General features: G+C 33.2%; 4 protein-coding genes across 6 annotated transcripts; 3 read left to right on the plus strand and 1 right to left on the minus strand.

The window, feature by feature from the left end:
• The first annotated feature begins 309 nt into the window (after positions 1–309).
• On the plus strand, positions 310–5,338 carry LOC114179589 (ribonucleoside-diphosphate reductase large subunit). The gene is made up of 17 exons (XM_028065986.2): positions 310–819; positions 905–966; positions 1,053–1,140; positions 1,363–1,626; positions 1,743–1,983; positions 2,068–2,144; positions 2,275–2,445; positions 2,547–2,639; positions 2,737–2,886; positions 2,996–3,082; positions 3,208–3,372; positions 3,461–3,580; positions 3,718–3,920; positions 3,996–4,145; positions 4,224–4,371; positions 4,702–4,785; positions 4,863–5,338. The coding sequence occupies exons 1-17, from the start codon at positions 592–594 to the stop codon at positions 4,959–4,961; spliced, it is 2,430 nt and encodes an 809-aa protein (XP_027921787.1). The 5' UTR covers positions 310–591; the 3' UTR covers positions 4,962–5,338.
• A 4,259-nt stretch (positions 5,339–9,597) lies between these two features.
• On the plus strand, positions 9,598–11,147 carry LOC114179773 (ethylene-responsive transcription factor ABR1-like). Of its 3 annotated transcripts, XM_028066225.2 has the most exons (3): positions 9,599–9,745; positions 9,829–10,305; positions 10,380–11,147. In XM_028066225.2, the coding sequence occupies exons 2-3, from the start codon at positions 9,933–9,935 to the stop codon at positions 10,976–10,978; spliced, it is 972 nt and encodes a 323-aa protein (XP_027922026.1). In that variant the 5' UTR covers positions 9,599–9,745; positions 9,829–9,932; the 3' UTR covers positions 10,979–11,147. The 3 variants fall into 3 exon arrangements, with proteins under 3 accessions (XP_027922028.1, XP_027922029.1, XP_027922026.1); XM_028066227.2 differs by having other exon boundaries at positions 9,598–10,293; XM_028066228.2 differs by having other exon boundaries at positions 9,598–10,263.
• An 850-nt stretch (positions 11,148–11,997) lies between these two features.
• Positions 11,998–17,147, minus strand: LOC114179772 (26S proteasome non-ATPase regulatory subunit 12 homolog A-like). The gene is made up of 12 exons (XM_028066224.2): positions 17,006–17,147; positions 16,570–16,755; positions 15,888–15,995; positions 15,696–15,800; positions 15,536–15,592; positions 15,236–15,432; positions 13,588–13,687; positions 13,378–13,490; positions 13,124–13,274; positions 12,958–13,035; positions 12,434–12,682; positions 11,998–12,275 (listed from the first exon to the last, which is right to left on the minus strand). Exons 1-11 carry the CDS (start codon positions 17,006–17,008, stop codon positions 12,464–12,466), a joined length of 1,317 nt encoding a protein of 438 aa, XP_027922025.1. The 5' UTR covers positions 17,009–17,147; the 3' UTR covers positions 11,998–12,275; positions 12,434–12,463.
• Positions 17,148–17,767: 620 nt separating this feature from the next.
• UBP27 (ubiquitin-specific protease 27) lies at positions 17,768–22,432 on the plus strand. The gene is made up of 10 exons (XM_028066223.2): positions 17,768–18,261; positions 18,363–18,480; positions 18,672–18,772; positions 19,001–19,231; positions 19,902–19,970; positions 20,071–20,199; positions 20,333–20,470; positions 20,575–20,637; positions 20,842–21,174; positions 21,795–22,432. Exons 1-10 carry the CDS (start codon positions 18,055–18,057, stop codon positions 22,065–22,067), a joined length of 1,662 nt encoding a protein of 553 aa, XP_027922024.1. The 5' UTR covers positions 17,768–18,054; the 3' UTR covers positions 22,068–22,432.
• Positions 22,433–25,255: the final 2,823 nt, after the last annotated feature.

Raw genomic sequence — 25,255 nt, forward strand, 5'->3', positions numbered from 1 at the left:
AGTTACTAAAAGTAAAATTAAAAAACTTATGTACATAAAAATTAATCCCTTTAATAATAATTAAAAAAATAATTTTTTTAGGTAAAATAAAAAATAAATTTAAAGATAACCAAACAAAAGATAGGACAATATGAACAAAATATCGTAACGAGGTTGTTAGTTCTCTACGGTCCAATCCACGCTAGCCCTCCTCACAAGATGAAACAAAATTTCATTATCCAACGGTTCTCAGGAGATAGATCAGCCGGATGATGATGAAGAAGAAGAGTATAAAAGTTAGAAAGGTAAGAGTCCAAGAAAACACCTCAGACTCAGACTTTATTTTCAAAAGAGCGTGGTCCCGCATCAGCGAAACCCGCGCTGTGACGCTCCCACCATTTCATTCAAGTTCCTAATTCTAAATCCAAGTTCTCGCGGGAAAATTTCGAATCCAACACATTTGCGAGGGAACCATCATTATTGGCCAAAAACAAAAGCACAACCACTATCCATTATCACACCCTATACTCACCCTATTTATACACTCGTGCCTGCGCCGAAACTGTTCGACGAAATTCTCCATTGGGAAACACAAAGAACAGAGTAGAGAAAATGTATGTGGTGAAGAGAGATGGGAGGCAAGAGGCGGTGCATTTTGATAAGATCACCGCGCGCCTCAAGAAACTGAGTTACGGTTTAAGCACAGAACACTGTGACCCCGTTCTGGTGTCTCAGAAAGTGTGCGCTGGCGTCTACAAAGGTGTCACGACCAGTCAGCTCGATGAGTTGGCTGCGGAAACCGCTGCTGCCTTGACAGCCAACCACCCTGACTATGCTTCTGTCAGTTTCCTTTTCTTTATCGTGGTCTTTGTAATTCGTATCCGTTGACTAAAGGCTGATATCCGTGTTTTTGTGATTTGTTCAGTTGGCTGCGAGGATTGCGGTTTCGAATCTGCACAAGAACACAAAGAAGTCGTTTTCTGAAACGTAAGTGTGACTGGGAATATGTTTTTGTGTTTTTTTTTGTGTGTGATGATTTGTTGTTTACAGTGGTTGAATTATGAATGTTTCAGGATTAAGATTATGCGTAATCATTTTAGTGAAAGATCTGGAATGAAGGCTCCTCTGATTGCTGATGATATCTATGAAATTATCATAAAGGTAATTATATTCTTTGTTTGACTGCTTATTTATATTGGATCTGCTGTCGTAGTTGGGTCAAGTTTCAAAATTTGGAGTTGTAGGCTATTGGATGTTTTAGTATAATCACTGATTATGGCTGTTATACTGTATGTATTTCTGATTCTGATGTTACGTACTTTGAATTTAATGTTTTGGTATGATGGGATTTTCACTTTTGTGTTGTTTTCTGTTATGCTTCAGAATGCTGCTCGGTTGGACAGTGAAATAATCTATGATAGGGACTTTGACTATGATTATTTTGGTTTCAAAACCCTTGAGAGGTCCTACCTCTTAAAGGTTCAAGGTAAGGTTGTGGAAAGACCACAACACATGTTGATGAGGGTTGCTGTTGGAATTCATAAGGAAGACATTGACTCTGCTGTCAAAACTTACCACCTGATGTCTCAACGGTGGTTCACTCATGCATCTCCAACTCTTTTCAATGCGGGAACACCTAGACCACAGGTACAGTATATGCTAATGCTCTTTATCTCCAATTCTTCCTCTTTTTGTAAGCATTTAGTTTGGTATTTGATAATCCTAGCTCTCATTTATTTGGATCTGCTCATGTTCTTTGGCAGTTGAGTAGTTGCTTCCTTGTGTGCATGAAAGATGATAGTATAGAGGGAATATATGACACTTTGAAGGAGTGTGCTATCATTAGCAAATCAGCTGGTGGAATTGGTGTTTCTGTTCACAATATTCGTGCCACAGGCAGTTACATCCGTGGCACAAATGGGACATCAAATGGTATTGTTCCAATGCTGCGTGTGTTCAATGACACTGCTCGTTACGTGGATCAAGGGGGAGGCAAGAGGAAAGGTATATTGTTTATATTTTATGAGAACACACATTAGTGAATATTTATTGTTTGCCTCTACTTACCATGTCATATTCTTCTCGTAGGTGCATTTGCTGTGTACCTGGAGCCGTGGCATGCTGATGTATTTGAATTCTTGGATTTAAGGAAAAATCATGGAAAGGTATGACTGAAGGGATTCTAAAATGTAGTAATTCACATCATGTAGTTACGGCCCCCAATTTTTAGTTCCTGTTTGTTAAAAAGTAGTCCAATTTTACTGATCTAGTCCTGTGTTAATCCTATCTGTGCAGGAAGAGCATCGTGCTAGAGATTTGTTTTATGCTCTTTGGGTGCCTGATCTCTTTATGGAAAGAGTTCAGAGCAATGGGCAATGGTCTTTGTTTTGCCCCAATGAAGCTCCGGGTTTGGCTGATTGTTGGGGTGAAGAATTTGAGAAACTGTACACTCAGTACGAAAGAGAAGTAAGCTTTGGTCTATGTTGTTGGTTTGTTTTGCACATTTTGAATCCCTTCTTGCTTATTTTTTCCTTGCTTTTTATTTTAACAAATTTATTTGTACATAGGGAAAAGCAAAGAAAGTTGTTCAGGCACAGAGCCTCTGGTTTGAAATTTTGAAGTCCCAGATTGAAACTGGAACCCCTTATATGCTTTTTAAGGTGGTTTATAAATGCTTATTTGACTTTGTTTAACTTTCTATTTTAACGCATTTTAGATATGTTTTTCATTGAATCTTTTTTATCTTCAATATCCTAGGACACTTGCAACAGGAAAAGCAATCAACAGAATCTGGGAACAATCAAGTCATCAAACTTGTGCACTGAGATAATTGAGTATACAAGTCCAACAGAAACTGCTGTGTGCAACTTGGCATCAATTGCTCTACCACGATATGTAAGAGAGAAGGTAGGAAATCCCTGGGTTATTTCTTGTGTTAGGTTCGCCTATATTTGATTTCTGTGTGACTGTACTAACCTGTTATTTCTGTTTATGAATGTTTATCTGATTACCAAAGGGTGTGCCCATGGAATCTCATCCATCTAAGCTTGTTGGGAGCAGGGGCTCAAAAAACCGATACTTTGACTTTGACAAATTGGGAGAGGTACGATGTCTGGTTATTTTCGAACTATGCAGAATGCTGGATGTTTTTAACATGTTCCTACATATGCACTTATATTGGTATTATCATTATATGGCTATTTTTGTGATGGTTGTGGCTAATTACAGGTTACTGCAACGGTGACAACAAACCTTAATAAAATAATCGATGTTAATTACTACCCAATTGAGAATGCTAGAAGATCAAACTTACGACACAGACCCATTGGTATTGGGGTTCAAGGTCTTGCTGATACTTTCATACTACTTGGCATGGCGTTTGATTCACCAGAGGTAAATAATTTTAGTCGGATTGCACATTCATTTACAGCTTAAGCTAGATGTTCTTCAGTTTGATAGGCTACATGGTTATGTGATGCAGGCTCAACAGTTAAACAAGGATATATTTGAGACAATATACTATCATGCATTAAAAACTTCTTGTGAATTGGCTGCAAAAGAAGGTCCCTATGAATCATATAGTGGGAGTCCGATGAGTAAGGTATATTGTTGTGAGAGTCTTCTCTACTCATGCCTTTTTGTCTGAGTTATATTCATAATGCTGTGAATGTATATTGAACTTAATTTTTAGGCTTTCAGTTAGAAATCTAAACATCACAGATGCTTTTATATTTGCAGGGAATTATTCAGCCAGACATGTGGGGTGTGATACCCTCAAGTCGTTGGAATTGGGATGCACTTCGGGAAATGATATCTAAGACGGGTGTGAGAAATTCACTTCTCATCGCCCCTATGCCAACTGCATCTACAAGCCAGATTCTTGGCAATAACGAGTGTTTTGAGCCATATACTTCTAATATCTACAGTCGCAGAGTTCTAAGGTTTACTCCCATGCCATTTTATTATAGCTTGATAACTTGTTGATCTATATTGCTTGTTAACTTTTTGTATTTCAGTGGTGAGTTTGTTGTAGTGAACAAGCATTTACTTCATGACTTGACTGAAATGGGACTTTGGTCTCCTACAATCAAGAATAAAATAATCTATGAAGATGGTTCAGTTCAGAAAATTTCAGAAATTACTGATGACCTAAAAGTCATATACAAGTATGGGAATTGTTATTTTGTAAATTAGCTAAACTTGACTCTTAAGAATTTCATGCTAACTCTGCCTGAAATTGTCAGGACTGTTTGGGAGATAAAACAAAAGACATTGGTTGATATGGCTGTTGATAGAGGATGTTACATAGATCAAAGCCAGAGCTTAAATATTCATATGGATCAACCCAACTTTGGAAAGTTGACTTCTTTGCATTTCTATGCGTGGTCAAAGGTATCAACCTTTTTCTTGGAGCAAGTTAAAATTCAATCCTCATTAGATTATGTTCACGATTTCTCTCCAATAAAGGATTGTGTTAGTTGATGTTCTTTTATGGTAGATTTTGTGTTTGCTTTTACAGTTGGACTTTTTAGTTATAGTGGGTTCCAAACATTTAAAATATATAATAATTCTATACACCGCCTACGGCTGTGTTTATTTATCGGGTTTCCTTTTTAATTTAGATACACTACTACATTAACTTTATCTTGTTAGAAATTAGATCTCTTGTGAATTTTTATGCCAACTGTTTGATGTTTTTTTCCTTTTGTTTTCAAACGAAAGGGTTTGAAGACTGGGATGTATTATCTGCGATCACGTGCAGCAGCTGATGCTATCAAGTTCACCGTTGATACCTCTATGCTCAAAGTAATAAGAATTCTTGTCACCAATCTTATTCATTTTGTTTACACATTTGATATTGACCATTTCTATTGTGTATGCAGGAAAAACCTACTGTTGAGGAAGAGGATGATAATACCAAGATGGCGCAGATGGTGTGCTCTCTAACAAACAGAGAAGAGTGCTTGGCTTGTGGAAGTTAGGGGCATTCAAACTTAAAAATGCATTCTTACTGATTAATTTTGTGCCTAAAAGTGCAAGCCTTAACAATTTATTCTGGAAGAGCACTACATTAGCAGAGCAGGCTTTGGCATTTGTCATACAAGGTCGAGTCCATACAATATAATCTCAATTATTTTAAATTATCTTTACTTTGTATAGTAGTTGTGATGTTAAGTTTTATTTGTATTATATGTTAAATGTTGAATAGTTGAAGGATGTTGAGATAGTAGGATGTGTTTCTATGTTTAGATTAGGTTCGTCATCGAATTGATTAAGTTAGTGCTGGTTCAATGTTTAATGATTGAATTAAAGTGTTCTCATTTCATAAATGATTATACTTAGTTTAAGCTTAAATAAAGTTTGCTCATGTGTGTCTGAAAAAAGGAGGTGAACTAATGCAAAATTAATTAGATTGTATCCATTTAGATGTGTTAATTTTGTTTATTATTTATAATCATTGTCGTTTTTATGATTATATTGGGTAGATGTAGTTTGTCTAATTTTTTATTAAATTGTCTAATGAAGTATTTATTCTATTTAATTAATAGTTGAATTCTTCATCAACATTTTAATTGTTGGTAGGTTTAGAATTTGTTATGGAATCATGAGAATCAATCTAGCAATTTAGCTTTTCATTTGAAAGATAATAAAAGATATTACAAATAATAAAATAAAGGGTTAAATATGTTTTTGGTTCCTTAAGTTTCAGTGAAAATTAGAATTAGTCCCTCATCAAAACTTTTGACCAATTTAGTCCTTCATCTTTCAAAATGCGTGAATTTAGTTTTTTTAACCAAAATTTGTTAAGTTCTTTTGACGTTTTAAGCGTATTTCATGATAATATTTAAATTATTCACACTGTTTGACACATTTTTGTTTCAATGTTAACTTAAATACTATTATGAAATATGCTTGAAACGTTAAATAAACTTAACAAAATTTGGTTAAAAGGACTAAATTCACGCATTTTGAAAGATGAATGATTAAATTGGTATAAAGTTTTGATGAGGGACTAATTCCAAAATTTACTAAAACTTGAGAGACCAAAAATATATTTAACCCTAAAATAAAATGTGTATGATGAACAAGGATGAGATGAGTGTTGTCGAATATCTTTTTGTAACAATCTTTAGTGAATTCAATGTTTCTTAGAAATGCAATATCTGGGTTTTGATTAATTTGATTTAAAGTTTAGAGCTTTTAGAGTGATCTAAATTAACATTCTCTTGTAGATATTCAATGTGGAAGAAAAAAAAATAAAATCCAAACTTACAATATAAGCAAACATTATCCATTAGATAATCTATCAATGTATCATTTATAAATGATTTATAAGTTTGCTTATATTTCACTTGTATAATACACAGTTTAAGAAATGTCTATGCATAACATCAAAACTCATCTCATGATCAAAAGTCATCTCGTGGATAATCTATTAATTTGTCTAGTAAAGTTTAACACATTAAACTCGTCTATCTAGAGGATTTAAAAAATGATTTAATCTAGTTAACATTCAATTAATCTTAATTGGAAAAATTGCTGTTAACAATTAATTCAGCTCAATCATAATTTGGCAAAAATGAGATTAAATATTTTAATTATAATTTAAATATACTTCACAATTCACTTTTTAAAAATATTAGGCTTTATTAATTTAGTTATTGTTCTTACAAGGTTTGGTTGAGTTAGTAATACCAAATATTTCTCATGATCTTCTAATGGAAGTTTCAATGCGAAATTAACTTTGTAAACTGAGAAAATGAACACATAGCGTTGGACGACAAGATGTGGTTGGCGCCTAATCAGAATATTAAAACTTCAATTCTCAATTTTCTTAAACAAAAATTGGGTAAATTTTATTTAGAAGAAAAAAAGCGTAGAAGAGATAAAAAATTGTAAAAAGAAAATAAAGATGTTTGGTTTAGTATATGGTTTTTTACATTAAGTTATGGGTCTCAGAGTTTTTTACTCAGAAATGACAATGTGGGTTTGGTATGACATGTTATCCGGCAGGCTAGTCTGCAGGCCTGTTAAAAAAGTGCGGGATGGATTGGGATATTGAGTCCACTAAGCTGTAAAAGTTTGACCTGCATAATCTCCGACTCGTGTAGACTGTTTAGCGGCCCACACTGATTGGCTTGCCACCTGAAAAAAAAAAGAAGAAAAAACAACTTGTACTTGTGTATATTAATTATTTTTTTTCTATTCTTTTGCATAAACATTCCAAATTTTGTAAGTGGAAAAGACAAATGTTATATATTGTTTAATGTGCTAAAATTTTAGGAATACATCGTGTATGTCAAAATACAAATATGAATATGATAAAAATATTGAATTATCAATTTATCATTCAATTCTTCGAAGTCTTTGTTTAATTTTGTGAACTTGTCAAAAATTTTCAATTTGTTAAACATCGGCAATTTTATCATATTTTTTTTTTTCAAAAAGTGGGCTAAAGGTTATGCGGATAAACCACACTTTTTTTACGTATTGTCATCCATATTTTTACGCTAGAAGTCAAAAAAAAGTTCATAAGTTCATTAGTTTCAATAGTTACATAAGGAGGGAGAGGTAATTTACTTTAATGAATTAAAGGAGCAAAAGGTGAAAGGTTAAATTGAGAATTTAAAGTGTTTCGGGTGCAGAAAAAAGTGTTGGAGGTGAAGGTAGAGGTAGAAGGCCCCTAAGTTAAGAATGAATAACAAAAATCCACTATCGAGGTCTTACAAGGTACAATAGATTATTGTGAGACTAAGGCCCAAATTTAAAACCATGGGACACAATGCTCAATCTTAATAATATATTTCTACTTTTTGACTTTTTACACCCCATTATTACTAAATTCACCCTATAATATATAAAAAAAATTTAAAATATACTTTTTCATTACATTCCACAACAGTTACTTCTTCTAATTCTGAAAAATAAGAAGAGAAACTCGTTTCAAAAAGTTCAATCCATAACACATCCACGTGTGCTCAAAATCTTATTCTAAAATATTTATTCTAAAGAATTCTGTCAAAAATATATCACATATATTCTAAAAAGTTTATTCATTTTAATCAAATTTTGTTAGGTTTATTTGATGTTTCGTATGTATTTAAGTTGTTTATACAGTTTGACACATACTATTATGAAACGTGTTTAAAATGTCAAATAAACTTAACAAAATTCGATTAAAAGAATTAAATTCACATATTTCGAAAAATAAAAGACTAAATTGGTCTAAAATTTTGAAATAGACTAATTCCAAAATTTACTAAAAATTAATAGACAAAAAACATATTTAACATTTTAAAAATTATAGATATTGAGTTAACCATAGTGAAGGTGCAGGAAAAAAAAAAAAGAAGATGAAGAAGGGTCTTTCTATGTTTACGTCAATTTGTGTTACATAAACATCTTATTTTCATTTGTCGTATTATTTTGATTTCACATTGGGTACTGTTTGTAGTGTAAGGTCTAGATAATGCACAAATCGACAATTGATCCACGTGTCAATTTGAATTAATTAAGGTTTGTTTTTTGAGTACTACCCTACTATTTCACAACACGACAAATAATACCGCGTATGTCTTCTAAACAAACAAAGCGTTGACCACCCAAATCTTCTCAAACTTCTATCCACTTCTCACCAACACATTTAATTAAATAAATAAATAAAGCCACAAAATACCAATTTTTGTCTACTAAGTCGGCAAGATTTAATACCAAATTATTGTTTAATTATTTCTTAATCACTTACTCCTTTGATAAGAGGAGTCAGTAGCTGAGAAGAAAAAAAAAATGGAAAGCTCTGCAGATTTTAATTTTAAAACTTAGTTTGATTTAGCTTCTTATTCTTATTTGTCTGTTTGGTTTTATGTATCGCATTTTTTTGTAGTTATAGTGTTTTTTTTTTATAATTTTCTACTATATAATGGTAATTTAAGTATGTGTTGGTGATTGATTCATGGAATTAAAAAAATATTAAAAATTAAAAGCAAAACCTACTATTTTAAAAGTAAGTCAAAAGTAATAAGTTAATAGCTCGACTGTTATTAGATTCGATCTCTTAATTTAGGTTGAGTTTAAACATACCAGACAAAAAATAAAAATTAGGAAATACTTCATATGGAGAATATAGAAATTCCCAATGTATAATTATACCTTTTTTTTTTTTCATTTGCATTCTGGATAATGTAAAAGAACCAATAGTCAACGGTTATTAGTGCTGACATGGTTTCCATTGGTAAACCATATGACATTTTGAAAGTATAAGTATACATTTGAATAAATGATGCAATTTTCGATAAATGTAAATAATAAATTAAATGGCAAGTTGCCGCTTTTGTAACAGTGAAGGGAAAACACTAGAATTAAATATATTTTGAATTTATTATTATTAATATTATATGTAGACAGCTAACTAATATTGTCATCTTGAATATTTTATATTAGAAATAAAATAATGTATTATCAATCAATTAAAAAATATATATGTATAACTAATTTTTATATATAAACTAAAAAAATTAGATGTTGTGGAATAAACTATGGACGGTGATGGTCCCCGGTTTGGTTTTGTATAAAACGTACGGCATGATGTACGCATAGAGAAATTGGATTTGAAAACTTGATCTGGTCGTGAAAGTAACATCGTTTAGATATCCATGGATAAAATAAATTAAGATATTTTTTGAAGTCGGCCGTCACTACTACTGTTACCTTTTTTTCTGAGCACCGTCAACTTGGTTCTCTCCACTCAAAGGCAACCAGTTTTCAGGTTCACACCTTCACCCTTTGACCTCCATCTTTTCAACTACTTGCATTGTTTTTGTATAAGTTACTTCTTCTTTTGTTCCATAGTTTAAACACTGAGGAGTCTTGGTGGCGGCCATAACCAGTTCCAATTTTTGGTTGCTACGAAGGGTTAGGTTAAAAATTACAGAGGTGAAGTTGTAAGTGTAAATATGGCGAATGGTAGAGAACAGGGTAACGAGGGTGAAGCGGGAGACTATCGTACGCTGTCAATGCCGATGATGTTTTCGGGGTTGGATAGGGAGAGGGAGATGTCAGCCATGGTCTCTGTTTTGACTCAAGTTGTGAGTGGAGATGAACATAGTCATGATCACTCCATTCTTCATCAAAACATTGACAACAATGGAAACGGAGGTGGTGATGGTCTTACTATTACATCGAACATAGATTCTGGTTCCATCACAGCATCTTCTGCATCTTCATCTTACGGTGGAAACTCTGTTCTCAAGAGAAGGAGGGAAGTTGATACAAGTGATCCTCCAGGTGGAACTTCTTTCCCTGCTATTTCAACATGTAAGCATCAAAGTGAGTAGTGAGTCCTTTGTTTTTGGTGTTTTGTTAAGTGGAAAGTTGGATTTGATTTGTGTGGAATAATACAGATGGAGTTGGCGAAAGTTCAAGCAGGGTGTACGATTACGAGTACAGGGCAGAGAGGATGGGAGTGGGAGAGGAACCAAAGAGGAAATACAGAGGAGTGAGGCAGAGGCCATGGGGGAAATGGGCTGCGGAAATAAGGGACCCATTCAAGGCTACCAGAGTCTGGTTAGGAACATTCGAGACTGCTGAGGATGCAGCCAGAGCCTACGATGAAGCTTCCTTACGTTTCAGAGGCAACAAAGCCAAACTCAACTTCCCTGAAAATGTCAGGCTCAGACACCCATCACCGCAACCACCACCACCACCACCCACCCTTTTCTCCATTCCGTCTACAACTCAACCCATTGTTCACACTCAGCCTCAAGCTCAGAGTTCACGTGATTACGGCAACTTTTACGAATATTGTTATTCGCATGTTCATGAGTTTCCCGTGAGCCTCTATGACCAGGTTGCCGTCTCATCACCATTCTCTGCGGCGGCTTCTCATCTTCAATCTTCACCTTCCTATTCTTCTTCCTCAACTATCACTTCTTCCCAACCACCTCTTCCTTCTACTTATGCCCCTGCTTACACTAATACCTCCCACCCTTCCGCCTCATAGTTATATATAATCTCTCCCTTATTCATTTGTTTAGGACCATAATTACCAATAATTCACCACGTTTGTGAAATATTGTCACTATCTTTGTGGGAAATCCCTTCCCAACAAACTTTTATTTAACACGTGTATTAAAATTTAAAACTCCATTTTAAATAATTTTGACATGAAACTTTGTTTCAAATTGTTCATTTAAAAAGTAAACGGCATAATAAACGTCGTTTTTTAACGGTGCAGTAAACTTCACCTTTTTAATGTACAAATTTGGAAAAGGATGACCAAAATTGTCAAACAATGCATTCCCAACGTACATAGAGAGACACATCTGGCGTAGGTTTGACCTTCCACACACCACACAATTGCCTCATTCTGTATTATAACAAACAAAAATATCGAGCTCCATTTTGACCACCATGTTGACATTTTATTAGCAATGCCAGCATAGGTGAGTGAGCAACTTCAGAACACGAAAAATACAATTAGTGAATGAGGCAATTGATATGGTCTACGATCTACGGAGGTTCTAATTTATGAATAACACGGAGATAACACGGAGGTTATAAAAAGACTCACAATTTAATTATGACTTCCGTCTGGCCACAGTAATTTCAATTTATTTATAACTCATGTATTCTCCAAACGAGGAAATGATGCAAACTCACATCACACGTTTACAATAAATAGATATATCTGTGACGTGCTAAGTGCCAGAAAAAAATATTATGCTTCAAATTTGCTACTTATAGCCGTTGACCAAAAGACTAGAATATCGTTTCGTGAAAATCTGATAATTACTTTTTTCCCTTATTTTTCTAATACAAGCAATAAAGTGGGAGTTTACTACTATCTTCCTTCGAAACTCATCCACCGATGTAGCCTTCGAAGATCCCAAACCCGAACAATAGATGCATTGCACGCAACTAGCAAATTGTCATTCAAGGAAAATATCGTGTCCAAATTGAAACAAAAAAAAAAAAGTAATCGAGAAAACCGGGGAAAAAAATCAACCAGGCAAAAGAATATAAATGAGCAAACACTCGGTTTCTAGCCACTGCTTCAATCAGGATCGTTAAGGATCCTGTCAGGCAGTGGTAAGGTATGAACCAGTAGTATACAACAATGCTACTTACTAATATGAATATATCCAGCTCTACCCTGAACGCATGCGCCACAAAAATATAAAATTAAAAAGGAATTGCGTTCTGCGAAATTCTTCACCAACTCGGTCGGTGACTATTTAAAAAGAACATTGCTGAAATATGCAACTTCAGTACAAAATCACGTCGATATTAGGGTGCCCCTGCAATTACCAGAAACAAGCATTATGGCAAAACAGAAATACTGAGCCGCCGAGAACAGTCGATATTCGACCATTTTCTTTAAACAGTTTTTCCCCATGTCCCCAACCACTCAAAACTGCGATAAAAAAAAATGATGGAAAAAAGGACAAAACCTTACATGTGATTGTAACTGTTGATATGGATCTTCTTAAACCTTCAATGCAGCTTTATGGACCATGGTTTCCTTGTGTATTTGATGACAGCTCTTCTCCACAAGATCAAGAAGTTTATCCAGGTTTGCTGCCCATGAGTTAAGAATATCATTGCTATCCTTTGCGGATTGGAAACAGACTATTCCCATTGGCCTATCAATCTTTGCCACCAGCGCCTTAGACACTACCATATCTGAAAGATGCTTCTCAGCTTCCTGAATTTTGTATGAAGTATAAACTAGAATCATAACACTAAAAGAAATAGCATTTTAAGAAAATGAAACAAATTTCGTACAGATTCCATATTCATATGCAACAAAATAAACCACTAGAGGTGATAAAAGCAAACCCCAGAAGCACACCAAGATCATAATTTTTCCTTTGAAACACAAGCATCCAGTGGCAGGTTAGGTATAACACCAAAACCATTCGAAAAGCTCTCCACGGTAACACTAGACTTAAAAGCACAACAACGACTAAAATCACAAACCTGTACACTGAGACACAAAAGCTCTGCAAGTCTCTTCAATGTAATTCTTGCGTAGTATTTTGAAACAACAAGAATATTCTGAAAGGTAAAGGTTCCGTATTAATGCTCGCAAAAAGAAGTACAACAAATAAAGCCACACAAGACTAATCAGTTATTTTGTATTTACATGTTCAATTATTCGTTGCTTCAGATCCTCTGCTGCTTTTTCACCCAGAGATTCCCCAGAAGCCTTCTCATTCTCAAAATCATTCTTATATGTATCCCATAGAGTTGTCCATTGGATAACTTCCATGGTAATCAGCTGTTTCAAAAGTAACCTAGGCACAAAATATACATCAATACGCACTAAATGACAAGGAAAATCTTAAAAAAATAAAAGAACATGACTTGAAAGACATGATAAAACAGGGGATAGCATACTTGAAGTTCGGAATCTCAGATAGATTCTTATCCTCCAAAGTGGAATTCAGAAGGCTTGACTGCATTGGATCATGTGGTGCTAGAACCAAGTACCAACATATTTTCCTTAGGATCTACATGTACAAAGTAATATTAAGAAAAACATAACAATACAAAACATATCTCGCAGCAACAGAAAAGGTAAAAAAGTAAAACGAGGAGAAAGCTTACAGGAGTCCACTTTGCAGGGTCTTCTTTGACAGATGGAATCTCATATATTGACTTGTAGCAACGGCAAATCTCAAGATAATCATTATTATGGGAATAATACCTTTAAATACAAACAAAACCAGCATAAGAAAACTAAGATTTTGAAATATCATAAAAAATCAGCTGCATAAAATAAGTAGTTAAAACATATGTAGCATGAAGATACATTAAACAAACACTCATCTACATCATTTTACATTACTAAAGTCTGAAAGTAAACATTGCACCAAATTTGAAAAGCACTGGCAATTAGTTGGTAGAATGTCCGCACTATGGCAATTACATACAGTTCACTACTGTCGAAATTTACAAGCCATTTAAAAGGTGGTCTTTTAATTGACACATTAAATATGCCCATGGTATCATAGCTCGTCCCAAACCCATCTAAAAGGTGGTCTTTTAAACCCTTGGCAGCCAACATAAAGCACGTTGATATACTGAATTTGGACCACTCACAACATGACACTGAATTAATGGGAATTACAAAGTTAACATAAAAAAAAATCTTATTTATCAGAGAAATGAACATAATTGATAGGAGACAAAGTAGGACTATCATTATCATTCAAAATCAATTAATTCAGTGCAAAACACACTACCAAAGAGGAAAAATATGTTTTTTACAATACTAAATTAAATTAAATAACAGTTACAATTGAGGACAATTACATACCTAAAAATTTAAATAAAGTATACAGAGTAAAACATCTTATTTCTATATTTAGGACTGACTTGTTTCAGTTTTAGAACAAAAGTGCTCTTCTAAGTCGAACAATGCTTCATAGAAATTATAATAATTATGAAAACCTCTACAATTATTGATATAGTACTTTTCTAATGTGTGAATTGGCTGTGGAAAAGGAATAGTTTAATAATTGATTACATTAATAATCAATTATTTTTATAATTTATAATAATTTACAGAAACGTTATTTTAAGAGAATATACTTCATTAGGGTTGTCTAAAATATCACTTTTTCTACAATAAAATTACAGGAAAATGGTAATGAATTATCAAGTAGCTTATAGTAGTTGATTTTCTATTTGAAAATATTAATTGTTAATAATAAAATGGGAAAACAAAAAGCTAGGCAATGATCTCATCCCGCAAATTTTACTTATGACATCAAACAAAGAATAAAATCTACACATGCACAAAAAGAAAAGAAGGCCGTGTTTACCAATCTGCATTTTATCTTTAAATACTATTGAAACAAATCACCAGAATAGTCAACAAAAATTAGTTCCATTGATATAGTTATTAAAAAGGACAATACAGGAATCGTTGGATGCCCTAATAATCCCAATTGTATTTAAAGAAACTGGAACAAATGCAAGCAAGAGATCTTAAGAGAGTGTGAACATATATTACAGGTACACAGTCATTGGCAGTATGCCTTATTTTGGAGAAGACCTAGAATGCACCTATTGGACTGACTAGCAGGAATGTTTATAGAAGCCCAAAAGAAAGAGCAATTTTCACCTTTTACTTGATTAGACTTATCTCAAATAAAAAGGAAAGAGATATCAAATTTACAAGGGAAGGCATAATAACTGCATCATGATAGAACAAGAAAAGTAGGGCAACATTAAGTACATATTCAATTACCTAATCATTAGCTCATAGTAGATCTGCTTCAACTCCAGCAAAGAGGGTATATCTGCAGGGGCCTCTTCAACAACATTATCACCTTCTTTAGGCTTTTTCTTTTCCTTAGATGTATCGGCATCAAATACTCTAGGACTAATTTTTCTAGAAAGTATTTGTGCACGAACATAATCCTCACGGTCTAGACACAAACGAACCTACATACAAGATTCTTAAGTCAGCTACTGAATTACAACACAAAAAATGAATGCCCTGCTATTGCTGTAATCACAGAAAGAAACACAGAAAAATGTCTCATACTTGTTCCAGAATGAATGCAATCTTCTCAGTCTTGGCCATGGCACCAAAAGTTTCAACCTGTTAATATTATCCATTCCATTAGTAAACTGAAAACTAATTAGTTATGTTATAAAATTCCAGGTCACATAAAAGCAATAAAAATTAACACATCCCCACTGACCGCAATTTCTTGCATCAAATCAGCAGCTTCAGCTATATGCCCTTGATCTTCCTTGATCTTCGCAAGTTTCTTGATCAATCGTGCTCTCTCTATTTCCACGTATATCTAAAAACAATACAACATTTAAAAATACATGATGATATAACAACACTGATTAAAAAGAAACAAAAGGTTCAAAATTAGCACACTCACTTTCCCTGCAGACACACTGTTCAACGTTTTGATGAGTTCTATGCGAGTTTCAACATCTGGTGTCTCATCAATATATTGCATAGCTTGCTGTACCATAGCTGTTACAGCCTGCAAACAAGAACCATCTCATTAATGACAGACAAATACATGCTTCATAAACCAGTTACGTCACAACATTACGATTTTGGGACCCTCCGTGACCGCATTGTCACTGATTATGATTGCATCTGTGAGCAATTTTCTATAATGTCAACGATCACGACGAATCTACGACGCCAACTTAAAACCTTGGTACCATTTATAGAAACAAACAGAAAACATATGTACTGTACACTCTTATCTACGAAGAAACCATACATGTGGTTTTTAACACAGCCTACTCCGCCGAGACTAAACAGCAGAGAACTAACATTCCCATAAAAAAACCGATAGTTCATATACATAGTTTGTGGTCAAAATTAAATTTCCGCCACTCATTTCCTCGAATTTACTTAAAACACGTTTGTATGTAAACATCTTCCATTATAAATGCACAAACAACTACCAATATTTCAGAGCCAAGTAAAACCCTAAACCTCCTCACAAAACACCACCACTGTGCGATTCACAAAACCTAAGAGGTTTTTCCACACAAGTTGAAAACAAAGGAAAATTAACAACCGAAGCTCAGCGCAGCGAGAACCTGTTTAAGCTGGCCACGGCGTTTCGACAAAACGACAATCTGGTCATTGAGGGTTTTCCAGGCTCGCGCATCGAAGCAGAGCTGCAGAATGTCTGTGACCGCCTTTCTCGTTCCTGCCACGTCACCGGCGAGTCTCATCTGCTTCTCCACGTTCAGCAATTGCTCTATCGCCGAGTCCAAATTCGCCTACAGAAATTTTCAGAGGAACCGTCAGCGCAAAGAATCGTTGAATTTCGGTTCAGAGATGAAAAATTGGTAATAACATTAGCAGAGCCATCGAAGCAAAAAAGCAAGTGCGAAGCAAAATTAACGGTAGAAGTGTGGGAATAAGAGTAGAAGACGCATGCGACAACAAAGAAAAGAGAGAGATCTGAAATGGCTTCGATCCATGAATGAACTGAGTGAAAGGGGAAGAAGCGTGAAGAAGAAAGAGTACCATGGTAGGATTGTGGGCGACTGAGAGATCTCCGAAGGAGTTGTCAATTATTGAAAATTGAAAATAAAAGTAAAAGTGGAAGAAGGTAGAAGAGGGTGGAGAAATACATGGATGGTCCTTTTATACGCTGCTAAGGCCCACCCAGGCCCAGCAACGGTCTCAATTCACCACTGGCCCGATCCGCTTCCGTTTTTTCTTTTTCAATTCTTGAATTTTCATTTTGAGTTAATTAATTTCGTTTGGATGAAAAAAAAAATAATTCATACAGATAGATAAAAGATGAAAATTTGTATAAAGAAATCACAATTATAAATATTTAGGTTCATAAAACAAAATTGTTCCGCTAACCTTTTAACAAATTTTAACTAGTATTGTGATGTTTCAAAATATATTTATCTTTTTTAATATATTGATATTAATGTATTTTAAAGCTTTAACAAAAGTAGAACACAAAAAAAAAATCAATAAAACACTAGACTCACTATAGATTAAATTTACATTGAGGGGTGAAACAACAACCACATTAGGTTAAAAATAACAATCATTTGATAAATACTATGAGTTTATTATAGTTTTAAAATAGACCTCTTGTTTATACAACCATTGTTTGTGTCTTTTCATTTTCTATTTGCTGTTACATCATTCCTTGGTTTCTTTCTCTCATCATTCATTTCTGGCATCACCATGTCATTCATTATATAGCATTTTTTTTTTACCTTCTAAAAGAACTAAAACTTGGTTGGTACTTGAGAGTGATCACAACAAAGTAGCTTCTGTAAATATGAAATTGAAAAAAAATGTTTAATTTTTCCTTAACATCCTTAAAAAACAACATTTTCGTATTTTCCTAAAATTTACACACACAGTGTATATGGTTCTCACACAACAAAAGAAGGTACCACAGAGAAGATTAAAAGCAAGCTGGGATGAATTTGCTGAGTCTGAGTTGGAGACGTACATAATAACTTGGAGGATCATTTCCTTTCACTTCACTATTTATCTAACCGTTGGGTTCTGAAGCGGTCGCTGGGCGTGGAATCTGAAAAAGGATGAGGTTTAACGAGTGCCCTATGAATTGGATTGGTGTAACGGTTGGTGGTGTCGTGGGCGTAGTGGGTGCCATATTGACACTAAAAGATGGCAAAGTGGGGATTCCATTAACCTTCGCTACGCATAGTAGTGGCTCCGACAAGTCTCTTTTTGTTCCCGGTTTGCAAAACCTCCAAAACAATTGCTTTCTCAACGTTGTTTTGCAGGTAAACTCTCGTGTTGCTTCTTTTTCTTCGATCCCCAAAAATGAATTTTTATGCTCGTATTCTGCAAAAATTATATTTTTATCGTTATTTCTTTGTTTCAGGCTCTAGCCAGCTGTTTTTACTTTCAGGGCTTTCTTCACGTCGTGATGGGAGAGTGTGGGAATAAGGACCTGGACGAAAACATGCCCCTTTCACTTTCTTTGGCTAATTTATTAGAAGGTAGAATGAATTTGACTAAGTGGATAAACTTCTCTCTAAACATTCACAAGAAAAAAAAAGAAAAGAAAAAGGAAAGTGAATGAAAAAGGTTCCTTGTAATAGTTTCTCTAAAATTCAAGATTCCTTGTAATAGTTTCCTTGTAATAGTTTCTCTAAAATTTGATTTTTGTGACTGTGTTATATATGTGCAGAGTTGAGTTCAGTTAGTGGGGAAAAGGTTACATTGAGTCCACGAAAGACTATGCTCGCCATGTCGAATTACATTCCAAACTTTAGTCTGACTAGTCAGCAGGTAGGATTGTGTGTTCTAATGATTGATTTATAGTGTGTATGCAACTGAATGGTGCCACTATTACTCAGGTCCACTTTTAATGTTCAAGGTGGAAGCTACTCTCAGTAGCTTCTGATTTCCATGTTTTTAACGCAAATGTTGAGCTTTAGATGTGGAACCAAGCACATTGATAGTGGCTAATTGATGTTTTAATTCTGTATCAATTGTGTTTGGTTTTTGTTGTTGTAGGATGCTGCTGAAGCTTTTCTCCACCTGTTATGCTCTTTGAGAGAAGAATTTGGAGATTGTTATGCTCCAAAGATGAGTTCTTTAGCAGACATTTTTTCTTCTAATTATAGAATTCTCACTCCAATACAGAGGGACTGTCAAAGTGAGCAGGAACGATGGCAACAGCACTTCCTTGGACCTTTTGATGGGATTCTTGCAAGCAGCTTGACCTGTCAAAGTTGTTCATCCCAGGTACATGGGACTTTTCTCAATGCAGTACAAAAAACTTTTCCCCATTAGTTGGACATAAACTACATGGTCTTTGTTTGTAATTGTAATCTGAGACTGACTAAAGAAGATCTTAGGGTAACATGACATCACAGCCACTAGGTAAAACTTACAGGAAAAGTGAAATTAGTAATTGATAAGTACCTAAGCACTTGGGGAATCCACCCTCAAAAGCTAGCTATTAAAAGGGGGGAAGAATCAAAGACTTCAATACTCTACCTAGCATCTCATATTACTTAATTAGGGACTTGGGCACCCCATAATATCCAAGTTCCTATCACTAATTTAAAATGGTTAGCAATGAAGAAAACATTGGAAATAAGGTTATTGGATGAGATGACTTGGGTTTTTAAGAAGCCACTAATGACTTACTTTGACATGCAAGTTATGGAAATGACTAGCGCCAACTAACTTAATTACTCCAAACTTACAATAAATTACTACTGACTTGATAGTGTACTTATTGGCTGCATGTCTAGCTGTGTTTACTACTATTTAACTTTACACAATATCTATTTTGTTTTATAAAATAACTTTCCAGTTTCCTCTATCATTATTCTCAGCGTAGTTGTGATAATATCTCTTTTGTAATGTTCATTTATTCTTTTTTTAACTTTATATTTGTTCAGTGCAGATCTCAATTAACTTGGAACATTTTGATTGTTTGCCTCTTTCACCTGTGCTGAGTGGTAGTTCCACCATAGTAAGTATCAAAACTAATCTAACTCATTTGTAGCTGCAATGTTATTTCTTTTATAATTGAAGTGTTGCATGCCCTGATTATTAAATGTGACATGTTACAGAGATTTGGTTGTACACTGGTGGATTGCCTGAAGCAGTTCATTGTTGCTGAACATGTTGAAAATTATCGGTGCAGCTACTGTTGGCATAATGCTGCAATCAAATATCTTTCTGTAATGGAAGGAAATGAGGTCCTCCCTGTGTGAATATTTTATTCATTTAGAGATTGATAAAGGCAGCTTAGGGATGCATAGTTGGTGGTTGCCGAATCCAGCGACTAATCTTTGTGTTGTCCAATATGATTTCTGTGCCATTGTTACTCAGGTAGAGCTTGAAAAACTAAGGAGATGCTCTGATCCAGAAATCTGTGATTGCCGAATAATGTATAATCTTGATAAACTACCTTGGTCAAACAGGTTTTCACATACGCTGAAGCAGCTAAGTATTGCTAGGTGTCCAAGGGTATTCATGCTATGTTTTCTGATCAAACATTTCTAATTTTCTCAAGAATCTTTTCTTTTGTAGTTCAATGTCTGAACTACTGAAACATGATTGCCTTGTTGCAGATTTTATGCATCCAGTTGAAAAGAGTTTCTATGAATGCCTTTGGAGAGCTAGTCAAACTACAGGTACTTGAATCTCTGACATATTGGATTATCTCAGTTTTTGTCTCCCCCTTCCAAAAGGAAAAGAAAAGTTCCCTGGACGTAAACTTGACTGTTATTCTATATTATATATTCAATGAACTACACAAAAGATGGTAATAACTGAGTAGCATATGAATTTTCGTTGTGTTTCACTGTAGAATTTTCTGTCACGATATGGTAATGCAGGGCCATATTTCTTTTCCATTGATTTTGGATGTGTTGTCATTCATGACAACTTGGCTGGGAGCAAAGACACAGGACATAGATGTACAAAGTTTGTCATTAAATTTGAAGTACAACAGAAGAAATATTTTGCCAAATCACTCTGATATGCAATCTAAGATAAGAACATTGAAATTTAGTGGCCTTTATGAAGCAAGGAGGATAAATTCAGATGCTCTTGACGATAGATTTGTCTCCTCTACAAATGGATTGGAACTTCATAGTGACACTGTATTTCCCTGCTCTGGCACTTCAGAAAGTACTCACTCAGATGCACATAAGCAATCCAATGACAAGGTTGGTTTAAGTTTTTTTTTTTTTTTTTTCCTTTTTTTATGTTGATGCATTTAATTTACACTGAACCTTGAAATCCCATATCCTTGCATCTTGTTTCTGTCCATAACATGCCCCCTTTAAAGAAGCTTAATGTATCTATTCATCAAATTGGATGTTGGGCACATGAGCTGAAATTTTCTTTTTCTTTTTCCTTGTTAGCTCTTTACATTCCCTTTCTTTGCAAAAGCTGATATCTTTTGTTGCATTTAAATGAAATTAAGTATAGTAAAACCACTTCTTCTTAAACTTTCCCAAAAAAAAAAAAACTAATTCTGAATCAAACCGGTCGAAACCAAAGGTCTAATAATATATTTTAAAAATTAATATTTTTTTCAGGTTTAAGAAAAGGTCCATTGTGAGCATTTTGGTCATGTGGACTTTTTCAATTGTGATCTTTTTTATCCTATGAACTTTTTTGGTCCCGATGGGTCAGGGTCAAATCTTATGGGGTGGACCAACTTGATAACTCTAATTCTGATCGTAATCAATTATAAAAATAATATAATTTTGGCAATTGTCCCAGACACACCCCAAGTGGTTGATATGCTTTTCATCTTCTAACTCTGTTGTGCTTTATGCAGGCACATGCTTCTTGTGATTTAGTTTCTCAAGAAACATGTTTGTATCAACTTGTTTCTGTTGTCGAACACTTTGGTAAAGCTGGAAGTGGGCATTACACTGTTTACAGAAGTGTAAGAGTGAAGTCGTCAGAAGATGTCTCTAATGATGAGCTTAATCAAACTCCAATGCATTGGTTTTGTATTTCAGATTCTCAAGTGCATGCTGTTTCAGTGGAAGATGTTCTTTCCAGTGAGGCCAGCTTGCTCTTCTACGAGAGAATTCCAAGGAACTGAACTTTCTTTTGCTTTGTGAAGTTCTGGGTTCACAACATGCATTGGTTGCTATTTCTGAATCATAGGAGTTCATGGTGTGCCATCTTAACTCACCACGAGTGAGTTAAGAACTGTGCTGAGGATGTTCCAAATTGCATTCACAATCTCTTGAGCTGGGTAATGAAAGAATAAATAACTATACTTGGAACAGTTTTCAGTTGATTTTGTATCCTCACCTAATTTTGTTCCCTTATTGTGGGTTAAGTTAAGCCCATAAAAAAGATTTAGTTGCAGACTGATTATCTCAACAGCTATAGTTGGAGACTGCAGCAGAAAATACTAACTTTTATAAACTTCAATCCATTAAAGTTGATGTTTCAAAAGAATATATATTTTAGAGTTGGCTTAATTAGTTTAAAGAAAAAATAAAATATGAAAAATATTTCATCTTATCGTCTAATTAAAAACTATTATGGATTAAAAAATATTTTTAATCATTTTCACTTTACCACGCAACGCATCGAGGCCATATTAGAATCATTTAAAAGCGGTTTCATTAAGAAAAAACATATGTTTCTATGCAGATACACCATAGTTTTCTTCCTGAATGAAAAAAGTAGTAAAAAAATTAGTATCATTATAATAAGTTTTTTAATGAAGGATAAGTGAGAAGATACAACAATAGGACATAAATTTAATTTACACAGGTTCAATTTATATATAAGATTTAGTTAAGCATTTTTACACTAAGAAGGACTGATTTAGGAGTGGTGCGATATAAACTGACTACTTTTCTATTTTAATTTAATTTTTATTTTATAATGAGCTACGATAAATATTTTATAGTTTATTAATAATTTACACATCTATTTAACTTAAAGAAATAAATCACTTCAGGGTAAAAGTGTAATTGAGTTAAAATTTTAATTTTCGTATATCATAAATCAACTTAAACCTGATTTAATTGTTATAAATCCATTTTATAAATTCAAAGTTTTTTATTATTTTTAATTTGAATTAAAAAATGACAACTTTTTTTACCTTTTTTTTATTTAATTTTGGTTTGTTGTCTCATTCATTAACATTGCAATAACACACTAAAGGATGCAAAATTATTAGTGTTCATGTATTGTTATCCAACTCAATCCAATACATATAGATTCAATTTTTTAGGGTTTAAACATAACTCATTTCAACTATACTTACTATTATTTGGGTGAGGTATTGATGAGATTTAGTATTAAATTAATCCATAAGTCAACCCTACCTACTAATTAATGTGATATGAATTTAATTTAATTTATTTTTAATTGTAATGTAACTAGTTTTTTATTTTGTCATTTATTTTTCTAACTTAGCATTTTTATAATTTAGTTTTGATATTAATTATAAAACATTATTCTACATCACATTGTCAATTCCTTCACATATACATCCACCAACCATATACATTGTGTTTGGACTTCACATATCAAAATCTTTCCTCAAATATTGTCTTTATTTACATTTTTCTCTGCTACACATCAACCTCTGTTTATTAATAGCCCTAAACTACAAGTAACATTGCACTAAAGATTATATGAAGCCAACAAACAATAAAAATAAAGTATAATGAGTCCCTGGTCCACACATTAAATTACTAGTTCACACTTAATTTTTAAAAAGATATTACTATATATAATCTAATTAAATCCTTTAATGAAATCGCTTAAAAAATTATTTCACAAATATTTTGATTTTTGGTTAAATATGTTTTTGTCTCTTAACATTTCGTCAAAATTAGAACTAATTCATCATCAAAACTTTGGTTCACTTTAGTTTTCCAACTTTAGGAATCCATATATTTTCTCATGTTAACCAAATTTTGTTAAGTTTATTTGATGTTTCAAACATTATTTTATGATAGCGTTTGAGTTGTTTACACCATTTGACACATTTTCATTTCAATGTTAACTAAAGAACGTGTTTAAAACATCAAATCAACTTAACAAAATTTATTTAAAAGGACCAAAGATGAATAATTAAATTGATTCAAATTTTCAAATAAGAACTAATTATAATTTATTTTTATCAAAAATTAAGACACAACAAACATATTTAACTCATTGTTGGTGTCTCTTAAAAGTATTGAGTAGGCTTTATAATGATATATAATATAACCTAAATTGTGGTGATTTGTTCATTTTTAAACAAATCATAGTATTTTTTATTCATTCTTTATGAATATAATATAACTGTTTATTTTAATTCATTCTTTATGAATATAATTAGTTGTGAAACAATATCATAATATAAACTCAACATAATTTATTTGTAATGCTTCTTTTGATACCATTTACAGTTTTATAGTAATATTTTCAACATGAAAATATGTTATAATACAAATTGTTATCATTTTTAAACAAGAGAATTTTAATTATGACGTTACAGAAATTTGAAATTTACTAACTGAACAGTTATTAGGGTAGGTAGACGCTTTTATTTCTATATGAATTGTGCATAACAAACAAAAAAGTTTTATGTCAATAAAGTATGAATAAAAGTTGACTAGTGGTTTATTTGTAAATAATGATATGACATTCAAGAAGTCAGTAATAGAATAAGAAAAGAAAACAATAAGTAAAATATAAAGTATAAGAACTAGTGTAAGTTGGAGTGGGATTTTTTTTTTTGGTGAACATGTTATTACATATAGACTTTTAGAGCTTTATTTTCAAAGTTAACGATATAATAAGTATTCTTTTGTGGATTTGTAATAAATAATAATATTTTTACAATGCCAAGATAATTCGTCCGATCCGATCGATGTGTTTATTTAACAAATTCAAGTTGTATTTTTTTTTTGAAGAATTTAGATGTTTCCACTCTTCTTTTTTCAATAAAATGAAGATTTTCTAGGTCTGATGGATCGATGTGTCTAAAAATATACTCTCACATTTAAGTCAATATTATTTTGTAAACAGTAATAAATGTATTAATTAATGAGTAAAACTTATATGTTGTGAATGAGATATTGAGTGGGCCAAGATCAAGTAGGTAATTAGGTGAGTTTAAGGTAATATAATATCTTATGTATCCCTTACTAGCAAATTAACATTTATCTCATTTAAGTGTTTTGACATAGTTTACACATATATGTCGAGATGATGTCATTTTGTCTTATACAATAGCGTCTAGGTCCGAGCCTTTCTTGTTCAAAAAGTCTATTT

This window comes from Vigna unguiculata, chromosome 3 (genome assembly GCF_037176805.1).
Source record: "Vigna unguiculata cultivar grain cowpea cultivar isolate G323 ecotype 2 chromosome 3, ASM3717680v1, whole genome shotgun sequence".
NCBI classification, from domain to species: Eukaryota; Viridiplantae; Streptophyta; class Magnoliopsida; order Fabales; family Fabaceae; genus Vigna; species Vigna unguiculata.